The sequence below is a fragment of the Oncorhynchus nerka genome, linkage group LG10, assembly GCF_034236695.1.
Source record: "Oncorhynchus nerka isolate Pitt River linkage group LG10, Oner_Uvic_2.0, whole genome shotgun sequence".
Classification (NCBI taxonomy): domain Eukaryota; kingdom Metazoa; phylum Chordata; class Actinopteri; order Salmoniformes; family Salmonidae; genus Oncorhynchus; species Oncorhynchus nerka.
In genome coordinates, this window is record NC_088405.1 from 84,005,665 (window position 1) to 84,031,541 (window position 25,877).

The 25,877-nt window shown below is 43.1% G+C and overlaps 1 protein-coding gene across 12 annotated transcripts in view; it reads right to left on the minus strand.

Annotated features, from left to right (window-relative positions):
• LOC115136133 (disks large homolog 2) overlaps nucleotides 1-25,877 on the minus strand; it is a 315,445-nt gene that overhangs the window by 165,483 nt on the left and 124,085 nt on the right. For 11 of the 12 annotated variants that reach the window (XR_010464941.1, XM_065023856.1, XM_065023851.1 and 8 more), the window contains 2 exons: nucleotides 4,283-4,366; nucleotides 2,704-2,865 (listed from right to left, as the gene is read on the minus strand). Coding sequence is in view for 11 of the 12 variants with exons in the window: in XM_065023856.1 (XP_064879928.1) it covers nucleotides 2,704-2,865; nucleotides 4,283-4,366 (246 nt within the window). In the remaining variant the exon portion in view is untranslated. The remainder of the gene's footprint in view (nucleotides 1-2,703; nucleotides 2,866-4,282; nucleotides 4,367-25,877) is intronic. The other variant, XM_065023853.1, reaches the window with a different exon arrangement.

A 25,877-nucleotide genomic window follows, 5' to 3' on the forward strand; every position in this document is an offset into this window, starting at 1 on the left:
ACCTGAGTGAGCTGGATGCGCAATTACGCAGGTACTTTCCCGAAACGGACGGCACAAAGAACTGGATTCGTTATCCCTTTCATGCATTGCCTCCAGTCCACTTACCAATATCGGAACAAGAGAGCCTCATCAAAATTGCAACAAGCGGTTCGGTGAAAATGTTATTTAATTAGAAGTCACTGCCAGATTTCTGGATAGGGCTGCGCTCAGAGTTTTTTGCATTGGAAAATCGCGCTGTTAAGACACTGATGCCCTTTGCAACCACGTACCTATGTGAGAGTGGATTCTCGGCCCTCACTAGCATGAAAACGAAATACTGGCACAGACTGTGTGTGGGAAATGATTTAAGAGTTTTCTCCTATAGAGCTCGATTTTTATGGAATGGTCTGCCTACCCATGTGAGAGACGCAGACTCGGTCTCAACCTTTAAGTCTTTACCGAAGACTCATCTCTTCAGTGGGTCATATGATTAAGTGTAGTCCGGCCCAGGAGTGTGAAGGTGAACGGAAAGGCTCTGGAGCAACGAACCGCCCTTGCTGTCTCTGCCTGGCTGGTTCCCCTCTCTCCACTGGGATTCTCTGCCTCTAACCCTATTACAGGGGCTGAGTCACTGGCTTACTGGTGCTCTTTCATGCCGTCCCTAGGAGGGATGCGTCACTTGAGTGGGTTGAGTCACTGATGTGATCTTCCTGTCTGGGTTGGCGCCCCACCTTGGGTTGTGCCGTGGAGGAGATCTTTGTGGGCTATACTCGGCCTTGTCTCAGGATGGTAAGTTGGTGGTTGAAGATATCCCTCTAGTGGTGTGGGGGCTGTGCTTTGGCAAAGTGGGTGGGGTTATATCCTTCCTGTTTGGCCCTGTCCGGGGGTATCTTCAGATGGGGCCACAGTGTCTCCTGACCCCTCCTGTCTCAGCCTCCAGTATTTATGCTGCAGTAGTTTATGTGTCGGGGGGCTAGGGTCAGTTTGTTATATCTGGAGTACTTGTCCTGTCTTATCCGGTGTCCTGTGTGAATTTAAGTATGCTCTCTCTAATTCTCTCCTTCTCTCTTTCTTTCTCTCTCTCGGAGGACCTGAGCCCTAGGACCATGCCTCAGGACTACCTGGCATGAGGACTCCTTGCTGTCCCCAGTCCACCTGGCCGTGCTGCTGCTCCAGTTTCAACTGTTCTGCCTGTGGCTATGGAATCCTGACCTGTTCACCGGACGTGCTACCTGTCCCAGACATGCTGTTTTCAACTCTCTAGAGACAGCAGGAGTGGTAGAGATACTCTTAATGATCAGCTATGAAAAGCCAAGTGACATTTACTCCTAAGGTGCTGACTTGCTGCACCCTCGACAACTACTGTGATTATTATTATTTGACCATGCTGGTCATTTATGAACATTTGAACATCTTGGCCATGTTCTGTTATAATCTCCACCTGGCACAGCCAGAAGAGGACTGGCCACCCCTCATAGCCTGGTTCCTCTCTAGGTTTCTTCCTAGGTTTTGGCCTTTCTAGGGAGTTTTTCCTAGCCACCGTGCTATACACCTGCATTGCTTGCTGTTAGGGGTTTTAGGCTGGGTTTCTGTACAGCACTTCACTTTGAGATATCAGCTGATGTACGAAGGGCTATATAAATACATTTGATTTGATTTAAGACTGAGACTCTCTCCAATACAACCCAACATTGCAGAGTTATGTGCATCCTTTCAAGAACACCCTTCTCATTAACCTGTGGTGAGTTATTCACCATTTTTGATGAACAAATACGTTTTTATATGTAAGATGGTTAAATAAAGAGCAAAATTATTGATTATTATTATATTATTATTTGCGCCCTGGTCCTATAAGAGCTCTTTGTCACTTCCCACGAGACGGGTTGTGACAAAAACTCACACTCATTGTTATGTTTAATAAATGTATTGTATAGTGTGTATGTGGCAGGCTTACAATGATGGCTAAAACAACATTTGAGAGTGCGCTGACCCTGGTGCTAGAGGGGGTACGCAGCTGGAGGTTGAATGTTTGAAGGGGTACGGGACTATGAAAAGTTTGGGAACCACTGCCTTAGGAGAACCCTTTTTGGGTTCCATGTAGAACCCTTTGTGGAAAGGGTTTTACATGGAACCCTAAAGGGTTCTAGCTGGAACCAAAAAGGGTTCTTCAAAGGGTTCTTCTATGGGGACAGATGAAGAACCCTCATAGGTTCTAGATAGCACCGTTTTTTTTTGTGTGGACAATGTTTAAGAGTTCCTTACTGGACAATTCCAGGTAGTCATTCCCTGTTCCAGTCCATTTTCTTACATTTGGTGCCTAATGAAATAAACATGACGAAGTACTTTTGTTAGCAATAGCGCACCGAGTTGCACTAGTTATGAGAGGCTTACCGAAGACTCAGGACAGGAACCACAATAACTTTTGAATTAATCAAGATAGTGAGAGAGGGGGAATGGCTAAGAGGAATGAGAGGAAGAGATAGGGAGAAAGAAACAGAAAGAACAAGGAAGAGATAAGAGAGAAAGAGAACAAGACTAACAGGGAGAGGAAAGAAGGGAACGAAGGACACCATGTTGGCAGCCACGCATGGTGTGGTTTGGCAAGTTCTCGTCAGGGGCTTCCCAGTGAGCAAAACTGGTTGGCACAGTTTTGCTGTAGAAATGACTTATTTGTAACCAATTTTGCTCACTGGGTTGGGGGTGCAGGACAGGACATTTGCTGACCTTGAGCGGGGAGATATGGGAGTGGGACACGTAGCCATGCACATTCTCAATCTCCGAGAGGTTCTTCTCCGACACGTGCACCAGCTCAGGGGCGCGCACCTCGTTGGTCAGCCGCGGGAACCCGTGCTCAGGTGGAGAGTCCTCATCTTGATAGCGATACTGCTTTAGAAAGGAGGAAGAGGAAGAAGGAGAGGAGGAAAAGCGGTGGAAGGACAAAAGGAGCACAAAGGAAAAGAATAAAGAAACCATCAGAATTACGATAAATAATAGATTGACATACATTTAAATTCCACTGTGAACCATGCTACTTGTAGAGAAATGTTACAAAGTCACATAATACATTGACTAGGCTACATGTACATATAGCCCAATTCTGTGGCCCAATGAAGTGAATGATGAGGCATCCTCTGTGATTGTTAATTCTACCCATGAAGTTCATATGGCACTGATTCACCACTACTAAACCGTTGTGAAATGAGAGTGAAAGCTGTGTCCCAATGGGGATCTCGGGGACAGAAGGTAAGGGGGTCTGCCAGTGAGCATGAATCTGCGACAGCCTATGTAAGCGTGAACATGTGGACTGAAACATGGTAGCCTGATTCTAATTGGAACGGAAAGTGGGAAAGTTGCACTTCTTTTCACAGTGCCTTTTTGTGAAATAACTAGCACCGGGATTCAATCAAAGGCGTGTTGTTGACAGATGCATTGCATTTCAATACAATTTCCCTCACCCTTTCGGAGATGGCATTCACGGTAAAGCTGAGGAAGGCAGCTCCAGCATGAACGACCTTTAAAAGTCAAGTGCAGTGCACCTGCTGACAACTCGCCTTGGATTGAATCCTGGCTCAGGTGAACATTGCTACAGTTGGTAACAATGACAAGAGGAAATTAATGAAGGAGTGTCTTGATGAACTGATTCTCTGAACTTGCCTTGGAATACAGTATGCTACCATATCGTTCTTATGGCAAAACAAGACAAAATATTTAAGTGCTTTTGAATGGGGTATGGTAGTAAATGCCAGGTGCACTGGTTTGTGGCAAGAACTGCAACGCTGCTGGATATTTCACACTTAACAGTTTCCCGTGTGAATCAAGAATGGTCCATGCATTGTAGTCAACATGGGCCAGCATCCCTGTGAAACGCTTTCGACATCTTGTAGAGTCCATGCCCCAACGAACTGCGGCTATCCTGAGGGAAAACCTGCAACTCTGTACTAGAAAAGTGTTCCTAATGTTTGGTATACTCAGTGTATATGCCCACATAGCTCTAAAATGTTCAAACCAACTCGAAACAATATCGAATAAATATATTTCCATCAAGCTAATACTGTACTTCCCTTATAATCATCAAGCATACTGTGTACTGTCCCTAATGTCAACCTATTTGATCCTGATGGAGTGATAAGGGATATATTCCCAAGGCCTGAGTGCTTTATGATATGATATGAAAGCAGTGAATTCATCTCTGTGTACAGCACAAGAGTGGCGAGTGGCATGGATGGGTGCCCTGCCTGAAGCATGAGGAGAAGGATGGCATGAAGATGGGGCCCGAGGGACAGTGTGAAGGCCCCTCTCTCACCCAGGGAGTGCTCATCAAGGCGGGGTTCATGCATGCCGGGGGCGGGCCAGTGTGTGGGGACCCCTGCACGGCTGCCGGCCTGTTCTGTGGACAAGAGAGAGCATTCTAGCTTTGACCACAAGGGGGAAACCCTTAACATGATATCTGCACAACAATACAAAATGTCTGCCCTGCATCTCCATTCTATATGTGGTACAGGCATGGCTCAGCTGGTAAGATCGTGATGCCGCCAATGCCAAGCATCCTTGGTTACAATTCCACATACACATACTATTGCTTTGGATAAATCTTCTAGCAAGTGGCATAAACTGCAAAAGATTATCTTACGGTCACAGAAATGATTTGAATTCCAAAATTATGTGCAATTATCATAACATACCGCTGAATCAATTTTACCATCAAAATTAACTTTGTTGTATCAGAGGACCTCTTTCCCAAGGGAGAGCCGGGTTGTATATATCACGTGTCTAAGAGTAGGCATGCTGATCTAGGAGAATGTTTGCCTCATAATGAATCAGATCATTATGGACAGGAAGGATCTGATCCTAGCTCTCCTACTCTGAGACAGATGATACATACGGGCCCCTGTATACTTCATCTGATGATATCTTTCCATCTCTAAGTTGAGAGGACTTGAAATTGTACTGTGTCTCAAGTTAAACAACACATTTGTCCAACTCAGGAATGCATGTAAACTCAGTAAAACGTGTTATGCAAACGGAAAAAGGAAACAGTAAGTAAGAGCACTGAGATGCCGACACACACACACACACACACACACACACACACACACACACACACACACACACATAGGAGAGGGGTGCATGTGGGGAGCCGAGTGCAGTGCCCTTTGACAACATGGCCACTCCAGATGAACAAAGAGAGCAGATAAAGGCGGCAAATAATTTCACATAGTAATTTTCAGAAGGAATTAAAAGTAGTGTGGATTGCTTTTCCATTACCAGAAGAAAATCAGTTGTACTTTACATTCCAGTGTCCTTATTACAGTGTAATTATTCCTGTAATTACAACAAAACAAATATTGTATTTACTCATTATTACACTGTACTTTGGGGTTACTTAGGGTTATGGCTAAAGAAAAGGTTAGTGTTTAATAAGTAGTTACAATACTTCTTATACTGTAATGCCATGAGTAGTTACACAGTAATAATGGCACTGTAATGTAAAGCGTTACTCAGAAATCTCATTAGCTTTAAATGTATTCTGTGATTCTTTGTCACATTCTTTTTCTGTTTGGGTATAATTGCTTTCATTCCATTCCCCTGCAGAGCTACCCTGAGTATACAAAACATTAAGAACACCTGCTCTTTCCATGACATAGACTAACCAGGTGAATCCAGGTGAATCCAGGTGACAGCTATGATCCCTTATTGATGTCATTTGTTAAATCTACTTCAATCAGTGTCGATGAAGGAGAGGAGACAGGTTCAAATAATATTTTTACGCCCTGAGACAAGTGAGACATGGATTGCGTATGGGTGCCATTCAGAGGGTGATTGGGCAAGACAAAACATGTAAGTGCCTTTGAATGTTAGGACGTTCTTAATGTTTGGTATACTCAGGGTATACCGATGCAGTGATATGCTAATGTGTGGTAGACCCATAAGCAGGCACAGTTTACTTGAAGTTGTTTAGATACTGTATGATGGATATAGCACATATACTACCACCAGGATTGTAATGTCTTTTGTATTACAAGTAACCACTACACTTTGCAACAGTAACTACTTTAAACAAGTATTTGGCGAGTTGTGAGGCTACGATCTGCAGCTGAGTACTGTAACTAACAACATTTTGGCTACCAGAGTAGTTCTGGAATAACTACATTGCATTAGAGTGAGGTAATGTAAATTGTTACCCGTTAAGACTGACTTTTTATAGTGGCCTACATGTTCAGGCTGCCAGAACCTCTCAAAATCATTGAGGCATCATCCAGAAAGAGCAGAGCTTAGCTAAGCTTTTTCTCCCTTTGAACATGAGTCATGTTGAGCCACCATTGACAACAGCGAGTGTGTGTGCATACGAAAAGATGCTTGCCAAACTCAATGCATGTAGAGCATGGTGGTATAGTGAAAAGTTGTCTTTATTCAAAGCATCGGAAATGAATACATAGTTAAGAGATAGTTCACTCCAAAATTATATTTTAGTATGTTCATTAGTCCACTGTTAATTTGGGCTAGTTTTAGAGTTTGTTAGAGTTTTTAGTTAGGGCTGTCAGAGTTAATCAGTTAACTCAAGTCAACTTTTTGTCATTTTTCCTGCACACTTTCAATTGTGATTAATTGCATTGTCTGAAAACATTCAAAATACACCGAAAACATCACAAAATACATCATCTATAGAGCTAAAAACAACAATGTGATGTTAAAACAAGTTGAAATTGGTAAAAGAAAGGATTGGATTCAACCACCTCGGTAGCTTGCTAGCAAACATAAAACCGAAACATTGAAGCGATTTAGACCAGACTGTATGCTGGAAAAACACTTGGTTTGTTAATTTTGATTAAAACAAAACCGCAATAATTAAATATTAACATAGCACTACATGTTACACACATAGACACTCAACCATGCAAATTGGCGGAGTTATTATATATTTGGACAGCACAAATTATAGTCGTACTCTTATACAGACATCGTACATACTCTCACTAAATCACATCAAACATCAAACACATCAACCTACTCAGATTTACTACACACATAATATCTTGTCTCAATTTTCTAACATCTGTGGCATTGGCTCACAGGCAAACAGACAAGGAAATAAAACAAATATTGCTAGAACCTATTTATTGAGTTTTAAATATCAGACTTTTGAAAGCTCTAATTTTTACCGTCATAATACCTGTGATGGCTAAGTACTAATTATGGTCAATTTAGACTGAGAATAGTATCTAGTTATGGTAAGGGATGAAATAAGTATAGCTAGTTATAATTGTAATGGTTTAGCAGATTATAAAAAAGAACATCAGTCTTTACGTGGCTAAAAGAAAGGGAATATAACATATACTGTTTACAGGAAACTCACTCTACATCCTTAGATTAAGTTGCGTGGAAAAAGGAATGGGGTGGTGAAATAATTTTCTGTCATGGACAAAGGATCTCAAAAGGTGTGATGCTTTGAAAACATAATGTTAACTTTCACTGCTATGCGGATGACACACAACTGTACATTTCAATGAAACATGGTGAAGCCCCAAAATTGCCTTCGCTAGAAGCCTGTGTTTCAGACATAAGGAAGTGGATGGCTGCAAACTTTCTACTTTTAAAATCGGTCCCAAGAAACAAAGAGATCTTCTGTTGAATCTGACAATTAATCTTGGTGGTTGTACAGCCGTCTCAAATAAAACTGTAAAAGACCTCTAGCAGCCGTATTTAGTCCTAATCCGGAAGTTTATAAGAAATCCTGCTGTGCCCTCCGACGAACCATCAAACAGTCATACTACACCGAATCATACTACACCGGCTCAGATGCTCGTCTTATGTGGCAGGGCTTGCAAACTATTACAGACTACAAAGGGAAGCACAGCCACGAGCTGCCCAGTGACACGAGCCTACCAGACGAGCTAAATCCCTTCCATGCTCGCTTCAAGGCAAGCAACACTGAGGCATGCATGAGAGCATCAGCTGTTCCGGACGACTGTGTGATCACGCTCTCCGTAGCCGACGTGAGTAAGACCTTTAAACAGGTCAACATTCACAAGGCTGCAGGGCCAGACGGATTACCAGGACATGTGCTCCGGGCAACTGGCAGGTGTCTTCACTGACATTTTCAACATGTCCCTGATTGAGTCTGTAATACCAACATGTTTCAAGCAAACCACCATAGCCCCTGTGCCCAAGAACACTAAGGCAACCTGCCTAAATGACTACAGACCCGTAGCACACACATCAGTAACTATGAAGTGCTTTGAAAGGCTGGTAATGGCTCACATCAACACCATTATCCCAGAAACCCTAGATCCTCTCCAATTTGCATACTGCCCAAACAGATCCACAGATGCCCTTTCCCACCTGGACAAAAGGAACACCTATGCGAGAATGCTATTCATTGACTACAGCTCAGCGTTCAACACCATAGTACACTCAAAGCTCATCACTAAGCTAAGGATCCTGGGACTAAACACCTCCCTCTGAAATTGGATCCTGTACTTCCTGACGGGCCACCACCAGGTGGTGAGGGTAGGTAGCGATATATCTGCCAAGCTGATCCTCAAGACTGGAGCCCTTCAGGGGTGCGTGCTCAGTCCCCTCCTGTACACCCCTGTTCAACCATGACTGCGTGGCAGGTACGACTCCAACACCATCATTAAGTTTGCAGATGACACAACAGTGGTAGGCCTGATCACCGACAACGACAAGACAGCCTATATGGAGGAGGTCAGAGACCTGTCCGGGTGGTGCCAGAAAACCAACGTATCCCTCAACGTAACCAAGACTAAGGAGATGATTGTGGACTACAGGAAAAGGAGGACCGAGCACGCCCCCATTCTCATCGACGGGGCTGTAGTGGAGCAGGTTGAGAGCTTCAAGGTCCTTGGTGTCCACATCACCAACAAACTAGAATGGTCCAAACACACCAAGACAGTCATAAAGAGGGCACGACAAAGTCTATTTCCCCTCAGGAAACTAAAAAGATTTGGCATGGGTCCTCAGACCCTCAAAAGGTTCTACAGCTTCAACATTGAGAGCATGGTTGCATCGCCGCCTGGTATGGCAACTGCTCGGCCTCCGACCGCAAGACACCACAGAGGGTAATACGTACGGCCCAGTACATCACTGGGGCCAAGCTTCCTGCCATCCTGCCGACCTCTACACCAGGCGGTGTCAGAAGAAGGCCCTAAAAATTGTCAAAGACACCACCCACCCCAGTCATAGACTGTTCTCTCTACTACCGTATGGCAAGCGGTACCGGAGCGCCAAGTCTAGGACCAAACGGCTTCTCAACAGCTTTGACCCCCAAGCCATAAGACTCCTGAACAGGTAATCAAATGGCTACCCGGACTATTTGCATTGTGTGTCCCCCCCAACCCCTCTTTACACTGCTGCTAATCTCTGTTTACCATATATGCATAGTCACTTTAACTATACATTCATGTACATACTACCTCAATTAGCTAGTTAGACAGTTAACCCACTGTTCCTAGGCTGTCATTGAAAATAAGAACGTGTTCTTAACTGACCTGTCTAGTTAAAGGTTAAAATAAAGGTTAAAAAAATAAAGATAATTAAAAGATTAGCCCGACTAACATTGGCTACCCGGACTATCTGCATTGTGTCCCGCCACCCACCACCCGCCAACCCCTCTTTTACGCTACAGCTACTCTCTGTTTATCATATATGCATAGTCACTTTAACCACACCTACATGTACATACTACCTCAATTAGCCCGACTAACTGATGCCTGTATATAGCCTCGCTACTTTTATATCCTCTCTACTGTATATAGCCTCGCTGCTGTTATAGCCTCGCTACTGTATATAGCCTCGCTACTGTTATAGCCTCGTTACTGTATATAGCCTCACTACTGTTATTATTCACTGTCTTTTTACTGTTGTTTTTTATTTCCTTACTTATCTATTGTTCACCTAATACCTATTTTTTACTTAAAAATTGCACTGTTGGTTAGGGCCTGTAAGTAAGCATTTCACTGTTGTATTCGGCGCACGTGACAAAAACACTTTGATTTGATATTCAAAACATTTACTTGAACCCTAAATGGTTCTCAAGTAGAATACTAAGAAAAGCTGAACCATTGTTTAAAAATGCCCCTTTTGCCTTTTCAAAGTATCCCTCTTTTTCAAACAAGCACTGCAGAGCTGGCTACAATTTCAATTTCATCCCCCTGAAAAGATAGAACAAATATTACAACAAATATTATGGCTGAACTCAAATGTCCTGGTTGATAAAATACCTGTAGTTATGGGAAAGGGTATTTTGTTTTTAAATAATATTGTAAATTGGAATGGAGTTATCAGAATTGTCCGGGAAGGTCTGCTCAATCCAAGAGTCCAACCAATTGATTACAGCATTACCCCAAATATGGAGGAGGCAGGTGGCAGTGGGAGGAGGTAGGGAACTGGTCTGTCTGCCCAACATAAAGGATCAAAATTCGGAGGTGGAATAAAAATAGCATAAATAGGAAAGTATACCAGTTTCATTTGAGGACCAGGATGTTGACAACTGTGCCATACAGATTGCAAAATAGTTGGGAAGTGATTGTTGATGTACTCCATGGTACAGGGTGTATGAGTTGATATATAAATCAACGCAAGATTCAAGACTTCGTGCTTTTCAGCTAAAACTATGATATAGAATTCTGCCACCAACCAAATGTTGAATATTAGATAGATTGAAATTGTACGTTAAACATCAGAGCATAGTTAAAAGATATATGTTAAGTAGAAATCCGAAGAGGGTGGCCAGCAGAGATAGGTGGGATGGGCTGAGGGAAGCTGAGGTTTGGGATGTGGAATTGGAGACAAGTGGGAGTTGCTGTGCGGGAAATAGAATGATGGTCAAAGATAAAAGTCAAAAATAAAGTCAAAATAAAACACAATAAAAAGTAAGTTTGAATGACACTGAGGGGCAGTGTTTTTACAACTAATGCCTGTTTGCCTGAGGCTGATGCCGTGCAGGTGTTTGTACACATGCATATATATACACACACTCTCATTCAAATAAACGCATACAAGAACACACACATACATGTAATAGTGACAGACTTGCACAAACATATACAGTTGGCATTGCTGTTATGATTTTAGTTGTCCTTGATGTCCTTTGTTTGTTTGGGTTTTTTGTTTGTTTTGTTGCATTGTTGTTTGCTGTTGTCTTCTTTTTCTTCCCACCTTTATTTAACCAGGTGGCCAGTTCAGAACAAGCTCTCATTTACAACTACAACCAGGCCAAGATAAAGCAAAGCAGTGCGACAAAAACAACAACCCAGAGTTACACATAAACAAACGTACAGTCAATAACACAAAAGAAAAGAAAAAAAAAAAAAATGTATGTACAGTGTGTGCAAATGTAGAAGAGTAAGGAGGTAGGCAATAAATAGGCCCTAGAGGCTCAAATAATTCAAATGTAGAAGAGTAAGGAGGTAGGCAATAAATAGGCCCTAGAGCAGGGGTGTCAAAGTCAAATGGACGGAGGGCCAAATAAAAAAATCAGCTACAAGACGAGGGCCGGACTGTTCGAATGTTCATTGAAAAATTTTTAAATGACGCATATAGTCTAGTGAACCTAATTGAACCTACTGAAAACCTAACAAATATATTACAATATGATCAGATAAATAAAGCAATATTTTCTTATGGCTCTGTCAGTAATCTTTAATTTTCAACAGACACAAAAGACAAATTTCCTTTATATAAATATCCCCATAACATGAACATTAAATGAAAGAAACCGGTATTCAAGGCACCATCAGTAGACTATATTTTCTATTTTAGCAAAAGTGGGCTAAATTTACTTCAAAGAAAAAACAATAATAGCAATTTTCTATCATCCACTCAACTGAAATATTTTTAAAATATAATTGGATTGAAATACAAAAAAATAAAGTGCAAAAATCTATTAATCAAAAACAACACTTTGTTTAAGGAGAAGTAACATGCAGTGAAAACAAATATTAAATTTTAACTTTTAAACTTGAACTGAGTAAAAACTCTAAATATGTGATTGCACAGTAATGTTCACTTGTTTGAGGTTGAGGGTGATACTTGGTGGTGTCCCATCTTTTCCACAAGTTCATCAATGTCGGGGGTAAGGCTCTGAGCTGAAGAAATCCTCAGAATTGAGTGGAGGTGTTCAGCAGTAAGTCGACTTCTGTGTGATGTTTTGTTCAGGTTCATCAAAGAAAACAGTTGTTCACACAGGTATGTGCTGCCAAACATAGACAACGTTTGAGCAGCCTGGATGCGCAGCTGGGGCATTGTGCCGGGAGGAACGGGCGAACTCCGCAGCACCCACTGCCGCATATTTTGCCCTCAGTGCATCATTGCATTGGAGGTCAATCAACTCCATTTGGAGGTTTGGTGGTGAGCTTTCCACGTCAACAGCAAATGGGTTACCGAGCAGTTCCAACCTGCTTTTTGTGCTTCAAAGTCAGCAAATCGGCGTCGAAAGTCAGCGGCAAGCATACCTATTTTATCAGCCAACTGTGTGCTCGGAACGCACTGGTAGAGAGCTTCTCTTTCATGGTCTGGCAGCTGGGAAAGTGGCTCAAATTTTCTTTCCGCATCTGCGTCTCCCACAGAGTCAGTTTGGTTTTAAATGCCTTCACTGTACTGTACATATCAGAGATGACACGATCCCGACCCTGCAGCTGCAAGTTTATTGCATTCAGATGACTCGTAATGTCACACAGAAAAGCCATTTCACACAGAAACATTTCGTCTCGGAGTTGTGTTGTGTCTTTCCCTTTGCTGTCCAAGAACAGACAAATCTCCTCACGAAGCTCGAAACATCTTTGAAGCACCTTTCCCTGGCTTAGCCATCGCACCTCTGTGTGATAAGGCAAATCACCATGCTCCGTTTCTAACTCCGTCAGAAATGCCTTGAACTGGCGGTGATTCAAACCTTTGGCTCTGATAAAGTTAACTGTGCGCGTGATGATGCTCATTACATGCTCCATTTTCAAGGCTTTACCGCACAACGCTTCCTGGTGTATGATACAATGATAAGCTGTCAGCTCACCTGTCGCGTTTTCCTCTTGCATCTTTTCCGTATCTTCGCCACCAGTCCGCTCCTGTGTCCACACATCGCAGGTGCTCCGTCGGTTGTCAAACCCACGAGTTTTTCCCAAGGCAGCTCCATCTCATTTACACATCTTGACACCTCTTCATACAAATCATGCCCCGTAGTTGTGCCATGCATAGGACGTAAAGCCAAAAACTCCTCTGTCACGCTTAGGTTGGAGTCCACTCCGGGATGAAAATTGACAACTAGGCAATGTCAGAAATGTCGGTGCTCTCATCCACAGCCAAGGAATATGCAATAAAATCTTTTCCCTTTTCACAAGCTGCTCTTTTAGATTGATGGACAACTGGTCTACTCTCTCGGCAATGGTGTTTCTGCTCAGACTCACATTTAAAAAGAGTTGCCTTTTTTCTGGGCAAACTTCGTCACAAACTTTAATCATGCAGTTTTTGATGAAATCCCCCTCCGTAAATGGCCGGGCTGATTTAGCGATCTCTTCTGCCAAAATAAAACTGGCCTTGACAGCAGCCTGGCCTTGTGATTTGGCTTTTTTGAACAGAGCCTGTCGAGATTTGAGGCCTCGTTTTAATTCCTCTGCCTTTTGTAGCCTTTGTTCCATGTCCATATTCTTGTTTTTGTCCGCGTGTTTCGTTTCATAATGTCGTCTCAGATTATACTCTTTCAGTACCGCCACACTTTCTCCACACAGAAGACACACAGGTTTTCCAGCTACCTTCGTGAACATATACTCCGACTCCCACCTTGTTTGAAACCCCCGGTTCTCAGTATCCACCTTCCGTTTTGCCATTTTTGATGGGTATCTGAAAGTTAATTTTACTGTGATGCTGACGACTGCTGTGCCAATAAATATTGAAATGAAGCAGCCTACTGCTCGGTGCGTCACCTTTGCATTGTGGGAAATGTAGTATTGGTGCGTGTAAAAGATCTGCGGGCTGCCGGCTTGCTGCGGGCCGGTTCTAATAATAAATCAAGATCATCCCAGGGGCCGTAAAAAACCTTCTTGCGGGCCGGATGTGGCCCGCGGGCCTTGACTCTGACATATGTGCCCTAGAGGCTCAAATAATTCAAATGTAGCATTAAAACTGGAGTGATTGATGTGCAGATGATGATGTGCAAGTAGAGATACTGGGGTGCAAAAGAGCAAGAGGGTCAGTAATAATATGGGGATGAGGTAGTCTGGTGTGCTATTTACAGATTGGTTGTGTACAGGTAGTGATCGGTAAGCTGCTCTGACAGCTGATGCTTAAAGTTAGAGAAGGAGATATAAGACTCCAGCTTCAGAGATTTTTGCAATTTGTTCCAGTCATTGGCAGCAGAGAACTGGAAGGAAAGGCTGCCAAAGGAAGTGTTGGCTTTGGGGATGACCAGTGCAATATACCTGCTGGAGCACGTGCTATGGATGGGTGTTGCTATGGTGACCAGTGAGCTAAGATAAGGTGGGGCTTTACCTAGCAAAGACTTATTTATTTTATTTTATTTATTTCACCTTTATTTAACCAGGTGGGCTAGTTGAGAACAAGTTCTCATTTGCACCTGCGACCTGGTCAAGATAAAGCAAAGCAGTTCGACACACAACAACACAGAGTTACACATGGAATAAACAAACATACAATCAATAATACAGTAGAAAAATCTATATACAGCATGTGCAAATGAGGTAGGATAAGAGAGTAAGGCAATAAATAGGCCATGGTGGCGAAGTAATTACAATATAGCAATTAAACACTGGAATGGTAGGGTGTGCAGAAGATGAATGTGCAAGTAGAGATACTGGGATGCAAAGGAGCAAGATAAATAAATAAATACAGTATGGGGATAAGGTAGATTGGATGGGCTATTTACAGATGAGCTATGTACACGTGCAGTGATCTGTGAGCTGCTCTGGCAGCTGGTGCTTAAAGCTAGTGAGGGATGTAAGAGTCTCCAGCTTCAGAGATTTTTCCAGTTTGTTCCAGTCATTGGCAGCAGAGAACTGGAAGGAGAGGCGGCCAAAGGAAGAATTGGCTTTGGGGGTGACCAGTGAGATATACCTGCTGGAGTGCTTGCTATGGGTGGGTGCTGCTATGGTGACCAATGAGCTGAGATAAGGCGGCGCTTTACCTAGCAGAGACTTGTAGATGACCTGGAGCCAGTGGGTTTGGCGACGAGTATGAAGCAAGGGCCAGCCAACGAGAGCATACAGGTCACAGTGGTGGGTAGTATATGGGGCTTTGGAGACAAAACAGATGGCACTGTGACTGTACCCAATTTGTTGAGTAGAGTGGAGGCTATTTTGTAAATGACATCGCCGAAGTCGAGGATCGGTAGGATGGTCAGTTTTACGAGGGTATGTTTGGGAGCATGAGTGAAGGATGCTTTGCTGCGGAATAGGAAGCCAATTCTAGATTTAACTTTGGATTGGAGACGTTTATTAATGTGAGTCTGGAAGGAGAGTTTACAGTCTAACCAGACACCTAGGTATTAGTAGTTGTTCACAAGTCAGAACCATCCAGAGTAGTGATGCTGGACGGGCGGGAAGCGACCGGTTGAAGAGCATGCATTTAGTTTTACATGCATTTAAGAGCAGTTGGAGGGCACGGAAGGAGAGTTGTATGGCATTGAAGCTCATCTGGAGGTTAGTTAACACAGTGTCCAAAAAAGGGTCAGAGGCATACATAATGGTGTCGTCTGCGTAGAGGTGGATCAAAGAACCACCAGCAGCGAGAGCGACATCATTGATGTATACAGAGAAGAGGGTCGGCCCGAGAATTGAACCCTGTGGCACCCCCATAGAGACTCCCAGAGGTCCGGACAACAGACCCTCCGATTTGACATACTGAACTCTATTGGAGAAGTAGTTGGTGAACCAAGCGAGTCGAATGCCTTAGCCAGGTCGCTGAATACGGCTGCACAGTAATTTCTGTTTTCGATGGCGGTTATGATATCGTTTAGGACCTTGAGTGTGGCTGAGGTCCACCCATGACCAGCTCTGAAACCAGATTGCATAGCTGAGAAGGTACGGTGAGATTCGAAGTGGTCGGTAATCTGTTTGTTAACTTGGCTTTCAAAAACCTTAGAAAGGCAGGGCAGGATGGATATAGGTCTATAACAGTTTGGGTCTAGATTGTCTCCCCCTTTGAAGAGGGGCATGACCGCGGCAGCTTTCCAATCTTTGGGCATCTCAGACGTTACGGAAGAGTGATTGAACAGGCTATTAATAGGGGTTGCAACAATTTCGGCAGATCATTTTAGAAAGAGAGGGTCCAGATTGTTTAGCCCAGCTGATTTGTTGGGATCCAGATTTTGCAGTTCTTTCAGAACATCAGCTGCCTGGATTTGGGGGAAGGAGAGGCGGGGTGAGGGGTTTGTGCAAGTTCCTGCAGGGTGGGCTGAGATGTGGGCCAGGGTAGGGGTAGCCAGGTGGAAAGCATGGCCAGCCGTGGAAAAATGCTTATTGAAATTATCGATTATCGTAGATTTATCGGTGGTGACAGTGTTTCCTATCCTCAGTGCAGTGGGCAGCTGGGAGGAGGTGCTCTTATTCTCCATGGACTTTACAGTGTCCCAAAACTTTTTGGAATTAGTGCTACAGGAAGCAGATTTGTTTGAAAAAACTAGCTTAACTGACTGAGTATAATGGTTCCCTGAAAAGTTGCATATCGCGGGGGCTATTCGATGCTAATGCAGAATGCCACAGGATGTTTTTGTGCTGGTCAAGGGCAGTCAAGTCTGGGGTGAACCAAGGGCTATATCTGTTTTTAGTTCTACATTTTTTGAATGAGGCATGCTTATTTAAGATGGAGAGGAAACCACTTTAGTTCATTTTCTTGGTTGTTGTTTCATTGGGGGGTTCTTGGGGGTGGGGAATGGAATTAATTGTATTTTTTATTTTAATTTTTTTCTGTGGGAGGGGTCTCGAATGGTTGAGGGACAGCTATTGGGGAACTGTGGTGGGATCTTGGAGGATTCAGGTTAACGTTTTTTGGACTGGTGGGAGATCTGTCAATGTGCCCTTGAGTAGGGCATTGACCCTGGATACTTCTGTGTGTCGCTCTGAATGGGAGTCTGTTGAATGACTGGTGTGGTGTAGTTGTTGAATGACTGGTGTGGTGTAGTTGTTGAATGACTGGTGTGATGTAGTTGTTGAATGACTGGTGTGATGTAGTTGTTGAATGACTGGTGTGATGTAGTTGTTGAATGACTGGTGTGGTGTAGTTGTTGGATGACTGGTGTGATGTAGTTGTTGAATGACTGGTGTGATGTAGTTGTTGAATGACTGGTGTGGTGTAGTTGTTGGATGACTGGTGTGGTGTAGTTGTTGGATGACTGGTGTGGTGTAGTTGTTGGATGACTGGTGTGGTGTAGTTGTTGGATGACTGGTGTGGTGTAGTTGTTGGATGACTGGTGTGATGTAGTTGTTGGATGACTGGTGTGGTGTAGTTGTTGGATGACTGGTGTGGTGTAGTTGTTGGATGACTGGTGTGATGTAGTTGTTGGATGACTGGTGTGATGTAGTTGTTGAATGACTGGTGTGATGTAGTTGTTGAATGACTGGTGTGATGTAGTTGTTGAATGACTGGTGTGGTGTAGTTGTTGGATGACTGGTGTGGTGTAGTTGTTGGATGACTGGTGTGGTGTAGTTGTTGGATGACTGGTGTGGTGTAGTTGTTGGATGACTGGTGTGGTGTAGTTGTTGGATGACTGGTGTGATGTAGTTGTTGGATGACTGGTGTGGTGTAGTTGTTGGATGACTGGTGTGGTGTAGTTGTTGGATGACTGGTGTGATGTAGTTGTTGGATGACTGGTGTGATGTAGTTGTTGAATGACTGGTGTGATGTAGTTGTTGAATGACTGGTGTGGTGTAGTTGTTGAATGACTGGTATGATGTAGTTGTTGAGTGTCTTCACTGCAAGTATATTGTATGTTTCGGATATTCAATTTTTAAAATATTTTTAAAAAGAAAAGAAAAAGTGTGATTTATCAATTTTGCTAACTGTTATTTTGGACAAAATCAAGCCGTCAATATTTGTGTAGCTTTTTGTCCAAAAAATCTTAAATTACAGCTCAATTAGAGCAAATTCTGAATGTCCATTAATCGTGATTAACCACAGCAAAACCTGTAATTAACTGGGTTACATGTTTTATTGTTTGACAGCCCTACTGCTAATACAATCCAAAACAATTGTACACTTCAGCAGTCCTACTTTCAACATAGAGCAAAAACGTAATGTATTATAGCTACATTAATAGGCATGTGGCAGTATCTATAGTGTATGGCACGATTGGTATTAAGAGGTCATAGTGAAAAAGCTTATGTAAGCAAGCACAAGATCAAAGACCAGGGCCATATCTACAAGGGAACAACCAGAACCCAGCTGACTTGAAAGCTGTTTAAAAATGACTAGAAGGCCAGTGACCTACAAGAGGAGTACTGGCACATACTACCAACTAGGCATTTTTCAGTTATACTGTGGTTGCAGAAACATTGTAACATTATATATGTCATTAAAAAAACTAAACGCAACAGTGACCTTTTTGTCTGAAATGATTAACCTTTGGTTGCATGAAAAACCAATTGGATAGGGTGCGGGTGGGATTGGGTGATTGTGAAGAAATTGTATTGGGATTCCTATTGACTCTACAAATCATACACTGTAACAGATTTATTTAGGTTAGTGTATGTTTCTCGTTAGTCCATATGGTCAAATGTTTTATTTTTATTTTGCACAAATACTGTACAAGCCTCATAGTTATCCTAATAGAAGCTCTAAGTTGCTTCCTGGAAAGTCTCATGATGATGCAAAACCAAACAGATGCACCCAAAAACGAGACTTAAACACAATATATCTTGAAAACTCAAAAGTTAAGAATACACTGTAAAAATAGTTTTCGAGTAAAATGCCCTTTTAAGATGGCTTTTTAATCACATTCAGTACAGAGTACAATCTAACATTATAGCATATTGGTTACAGCCAACAGACAACCAACACACAAAAAACAACAACCATTGATAGAACGTCAGATCTGAAACTTTGACCCCAGGGCATGGACTCGTTCCATATTGTCACCCCAGTTATAGCACTTAGACACGTAGCACGGTTAGCTGCAGGGTGAAGTTTCCCCTATGTACAGATCTAGGATCAGCTTCCTCTTCCCCGATCCTAACCTTAACCATTAGTGGGGGCGAATGCAAAACTGACCCAAGATCAACGTCTAGGGGCGTCTTCACCCTAATCCGCATGGTTTAGCCCACATACGTATACTATAACGCTGAGTGACTACTGCTCGAGGGGCGAGAGAGAGAGACTCAGCTGACAGCTGGTTAAACTGTGAGAAAATGTCTTCTTGCTTCGTAAAATGAGGAATACAAGACTGAATACATAATGAGGTTCTCTGTGGAAAATATGAGCCTATTTATACACGCAAGGTTTCAACTGTAACTCATTACACAGCACAGCCTGCAGACAGCCTGCACAGCCTCTAGACAGCTTGCACAGGCTTGAGACAGCCTGCACAGCCTCTAGACAGCCTGCACAGCCTCTACGCAGCCTGCACAGCCTCTAGACAGCCAGCAGCCTCTAGACAGCCTGCACAGCCTCTAGACAGCCTGCACAGCCTCTAGAGAGCCTGTACATCCTACTCTAGGCAGACCAAGTTTTGCGCTCCTCAGCTAATTAAAAGGTAATTGTTACCGGCATGCAAACTTAATGGCCACGAAGCCCAGGAATATAAGGAGATGTAGAGACTTTCATAAGGCAGGGGAAGTGAGTGCAGAATGGAGCCAGTCTACCAGTTAATCTGACCTCAATGAGACAGAGAGAGGGGTGGGGGGGTATTGTACTACGATGATGACGTTGTAGGACATGAGTGTACAGTATGTCAATGTATGTGGGAAGTCAATACATGGCATCTTTGGAAAGGCTACCACAGCTGCTCAGCAGGCCTAGCAAAGTTCGAGAGCTGCACGACAGAACAATGTCCCAGAAAGAACAGTGTTTTCTCCATTCCTTGATGGCCATTGTGTGAGGGAGTTGTATTAGTGAAAACCCAACTGGGCCACTTTCAACTCCAAGACTGCATATAACTCATACAAACCAATAGGTTTTTTGGGGGTAGTAGAAATTAACTTTCTGTTCCTAACACGTATTTGTGGTGTGTGTACAGACAGATATATATTGCCGGCCACAGTGATGCAACGGCCTGATGCAAATTTGACATCGAGGGTCAGTTCACCAAGAAACTTACTGTTCTACTGAACATTTAACATTGAAATACACACATACTACCTTTGCAAGATGAAATACTGTTGATTGGGTAATGAAGTTAAACAGGCAGAAGTGTATCACAGGCATAAACCCAGTTTTAAATTGGATTTCTATGATGTTACTCTACAATTATATCATACAAAAAGTCAAACAGGTTTCCTGTGCCGTGTTATTGGTGAGGTGGTTGTTAGGTCTTTTGAATATCGAGACAGAATGTTCAGAGAAAACTAATGTTCAGGGAAAACGTTGAGGGATAGCGTCAAAGTGATCTGTGAAACTATTGGGACCAGTGATGATATTACAGCTTCACCTGCTACTGAGAAGAACTGTCAAGTACTAAACCTACTAACATAACCCTATGACAAGGTAGGGATAAGTCCCAAATGGCACCCTATTCCCTACGTAGTTCACTATGTAGGGAATAGGGTGCCATTTGGGACACAAAAATCATGTTCTCCCAAGTGGTGCAGCGGTCTAAGGTACTGCAGCTCAGTACAAGAGGTGGCACTACAGTCCCTGGTTCGATTCCAGGCTGTATCACATCTGGCTGTGATTGGGAGTCCCATAGGACGGTGCACAATTGGCCCAGCATTTCCGCTGTAAGGAAGAATTTGTTCTTAACTGACTTGCCTAGTTAAATAAAGGTTACATGCCTACTACATGTGATCTCTCCCTGAAAGGGGTCAAGGGAGACAACATTTCTGAATTAATCAAACAAATGTGCCAGTACTGTATGATGGCTCTTTACTCGAATACACTACATTATGCAGAGGTTTAATGATGTGCTGTAGAGTTGCCTGATGAGCTGTGAGCTACTCATGTACAGAGAAACGCTGTAGTGTGCTGAGGGTCAGAAAGGCTCAGCTCGTGGAAACGTGATGAGACGAGAATGTGAGGTGGGCTGATTCTGAGCGGATTTGTTTGGAATCTCCTCGTGGTTGCGTGCACTGAACCCTTTTCTGTGGCTTTAAATACAAACTCATCACTCTGCCAGGCCTAATTTCTGTTCTCCAAGACGAGAAGGGTGGGAGGAAGGGAGGAATAGCTGAGTTAGGAAAAAGAAGGAAAGCACCTGCTTCGAGAGTTCTACTTTCATTACTGTTATTATTCCATTTCTGACTTACTTTATTTCTGGTGATAAATGTATTAGAAAAGGAAGGCGTGACCTTCTCCCTTATCAAAATATAATGACTGTAAATCCATTTAAAACTGTGTGACGTTTCGGTCATAGACCTTCATCAGACAGATCATTTTTAGATACAACCATGTCCTTCTGCACTTGGTACTTTCCAGTTTCTTCCAGAACCCCAACAATCCTGTCCATTGTATTCTGTACAAATACTACAGAAACTAATTTAGCAGCCTGATATGTGTTGTAAACTTAACTCTGTAGATGTCCATGAGAAGAAGAAGCAATTGTTTACCCAGAGTTTCAACAAACCCTAGTGAAATGTATTCCACTCACTGCAATCACTAGTTGCAGTATTCAGAACTCCTTGGATAATGTGTCTTTCAATCTATGTAGAATGTTATTTTGCTTATTGTGTGTGTATGTCTTAGCTTGGGGAGAATGTAGCCCTACACATGCGTGTGCAATTATCATATACTGTAGCAAACTTGAGTTCATAAGCATCATTTCTTTGTGATGAGAGGAGCTCGGGAAGATTATAGATGCTGAATCCAATTCTCCCTCAGTTTAGTTTTAAACCAAACCCACTACAAGGCAAAGCACCTGAATAACTGTTAAATCAATGTTTGACCTTTGCATGACAATTTAATCTCCCAAGCGACAACCAATGGATTTGCCAAAAACCTGTCCCTCTATGCTGCTATTGCTCAGAGTTTGTTGGAGTGTGTGTCATAAATATTGGATTTGTTACCTGTCCAAGAGCCATTGTATTGCAAATAGCAATACAGTGAACGTGAAATTTCAAAGATACTTCACATGCTTCAATTTGGGTGTTATTTAACCGTTCTACTAAGCTATATGGAATTGTTTTAAGAAGGTCAAATCAATGATCATTTAACTATTTAAGACCCTTTAAAGTATATACAGTACCAGTCAAAGGTTTGGACACACCTACTCAATCCAGGGTTTTTCTATTTTCTACATTGTAGAATAATAGTGTCGACATCAAAACTATGAATTGGCACATTTGGAATCATGTAGTAACCAATAAAGTGTTATACAAATCAAAATATTTTACATTTGAGATTCTTCAAAGTAGTCACCCTTTGCCTTAATGACAGCTTTGCACACTCTTGGAATTCTCTCAACCAGCTTCATGAGGTAGTCACCTGGAATGCATTTCAATTAACAGGTGTGCTTTGTTAAACGTTATTTTGTGAAATTTCTTTCCTTCTTAATGTGTTTGAGCTAATCAGTTTTGTTGTGACAAGGTAGGGAGGTATACAGAAGATAGTCCTATTTGGTTAAATACCAAGTCCATACTATGGCAAGAACAGCTCAAAGAGAAACAACAGTCCATCGTTACTTTTAGACATGAAGTTCAGTCAATCAGGAAAATAATATTCAAGTACAGTCGCAAAAACCATCATGCGCTATGATGAAACTGGCTCTCATGAGGACCACCACAGGAAAGGAAGATCCAGAGTTACCTCTGCTGTAGAGGGTAAGTTCATAAGAGTTACCAGCCTCAGAAATTGCATCCCAAATAAATCCTTCACAGAGTTCAAGTAACAGACAGATCAGGCCTTCATGGTCCAATTGCTGCAAAGAAACCACGACTAAAGCACACCAATAAGATGAAGAGACTTACTTGGGCCAAGAAACACAAGCAATGGACATTAGACAGGTGTAAATTTGTCCTTTGGTCGAAGGAGTCCATGTTTTAGATTTTTGGTTCCAACCGCTGTGTCTTAGTGAGATGCAGAGTAGGTGAACGGATGATCTCCTTGTGTGGTTTCCACATTGAAGCATGGAGTGTGATGGTGTGGGGGTGGTTTGCTGTTGACACTGTCAGTGATTTATTTAGAATTCAAGGCACACTTAATCAGCATGGCTACCACAGCATTCTGCAGCGATACGCCATCCCATCTGGTTTGCAATTAGTGGAACTATCATTTGTTTTTCAACAGGACAATGACCCAACATACCTCCAGGCTGTGTAAGGGCTATTGAAGGAGAGTGATGGAGTGCTGCATCAGATGACCTGGCCTCCATAATGCCAATGGGGAAGGCTTGGGCGAGTTGCTGTGGGGGGTGCAGTGCTGTGGACCGGGGTAGGGGTAGCCAGGTGGAAAGCATGGCCAGCTGTAGAAAAATGCTTATTGAAATTCTCAATTATAGTGGATTTATCGGTGGTGACAGTGTTTCCTTTTCTTCAGTGCAGTTGGCAGCTGGGAGGAGGTGTTCTTATCCTCCATGGACTTTACAGTGTCCCAGAACTTTTTGGAGTTTGTGTTGCAGGAAGCAAATTTCTGCTTGAAAAAGCTAGCCTTGGCTTTTATAACTGCCTGTTTATATTGGTTTCTAGTTTCCCTGAAAAGTTGCATATCACGGGGCTGTTTGATGCTAATGTATTTACCTTCATTTAACTAGGCAAGTCAGTTAAGAACAAATTCTTATTTTCAATGACAGCCTAGGAACAGTGGGTTAACTGCCTGTTCAGGGGCAGAACGACAGATTTGTACCTTGTCAGCTCGGGGATTTGAACTTGCAAGCTTTCGGTTACTAGTCCAATGCTCTAGCCACCAGAGTAGCAGAACGCCATAGGATGTTTTTGTGTTGGTTAAGGGCAGTCAGGTCTGGAGAGAACCAAGGGCTATATCTGTTCCTGGTTCTACATTTTTTGAATGGGGCATACTTTTTTAAGATGGTGAGGAAGGCATTTTTTTTAAATAACCAGGCATCCTCTACTGATGGGATGAGATCAATATCCTTCCAGGATACCCCGGCCAGGTCGATTAGAAAGGCCTGCTCGCTGAAGTGTATCAGGGAGCGTTTGACAGTGATGAGTGGAGGTCGTTTGACCGCTGACCCATTACGGATGCAGGCAATGAGGCAGTGATCGCTGAGATCTTGGTTGAAAACAGCAGAGGTGTATTTAGAGGGCAAGTTGGTTAGGATGATATCTATGAGGGTGCCCGTGTTTACGGCTTTGGGGTGGTACCTGGTAGGTTCATTGATAATTTGTGTGAGATTGAGGGCATCAAGCTTAGATTGTAGAATGGCTGGGGTGTTAAGCATGTTCCAGTTTAGGTCGCCTAGCAGCACGAGCTCTGAAGATAGATGGGGGGGCAATCAGTTCACATATGGTGTCCAGAGCACAGCTGGGGGCAGAGGGTGGTCTATAGCAGGTGGCAACGGTGAGAGACTTGTTTTTAGAAAGGTGGATTTTTAAAAGTAGAAGTTCAAATTGTTTGGGTACAGACGTGGATAGTAGGACAGAACTCTGCAGGCTATCTTTGCAGTAGATTGCAACACCGCCACCTTTGGCCGTTCTATCTTGTCTGAAAATGTTGTAGTTAGGGATGAAAATATCAGATTTTTTGGTGGTCTTCCTAAGCCATGATTCAGACACGGCTAGAACATCCGGGTTGGCAGAGTGTGCTAAAGCAGTGAATAAAACCAACTTAGGGAGGAGGCGTCTAATGTTAACATGCATGAAACCAAGGCTATTACGGTTACAGAAGTCATCAAAAGAGAGCGCCTGGGGAATAGGAGTGGAGCTAGGCACTGCAGGGCCTGGATTCACCTCTACATCACCAGAGGAACAGAGGAGGAGTAGGATAAGGGTACGGCTAAAAGCTATGAGAATTGGTAGTCTAGAACGTCTGGAACAGAGAGTAAAAGGAGGTTTCTGGGGGAGATAAAATAGCTTCAAGGTATAATGTACAGACAAAGGTATGGTAGGATGTGAATACAGTGGAGGTAAACCTAGGTATTGAGTGATGATGAGAGAGATATTGTCTCTAGAAACATCATTGAAACCAGGTGATGTCATCGCATGTGTAGGTGGTGGAACTGAAAGGTTGGATAAGGTATAGTGAGCAGGGCTAGAGGCTCTACAGTGATATAAGCCAATAAACACTCACCAGAACAGCAATGGACAAGGAATATTGACATTAATGAGAGGCATGCTTAGTCGAGTGATCATAAGGGTCCAGTGAGTAGTGAGGTTGGTTGGGGTCATGGCGATTCAGACAGCTAGCCGGGCATCGGTAGCAAGCTAGCATAGGATGGAGGTCTGTTTTTAGCCACCTCGTGCGTTTCCGTTGGTAGATTAGTGGGGTTCCGTGTGGTAGAGGGGATCAATCCAATTGGCAAAATAGATATAGTTATAGTGACCCAAGAAAAATTGTCCGATAGACCTATTCAGATAGCAGCCGATAAGACAGCTAACGATTAGCGGGCCGCAGATGGGCGTTCAGGTAACGTCACGACGGAGGGTTCAGTTGGATATAACTCCCTAGGACAGATAACATCGGTAGTCCCGTCGTGAAGGCCCGGTGGGGCTCCGCATTGGCAGTAAAACGGGTCAGGATAGGTGATTGTAGCCCAGGAGTGGCTGATGGAACCCTTCAGCTGGCAAGCTCAGGAATAACTTATGTTTGCTCTGGGATCGACGTAAGCCAATAGT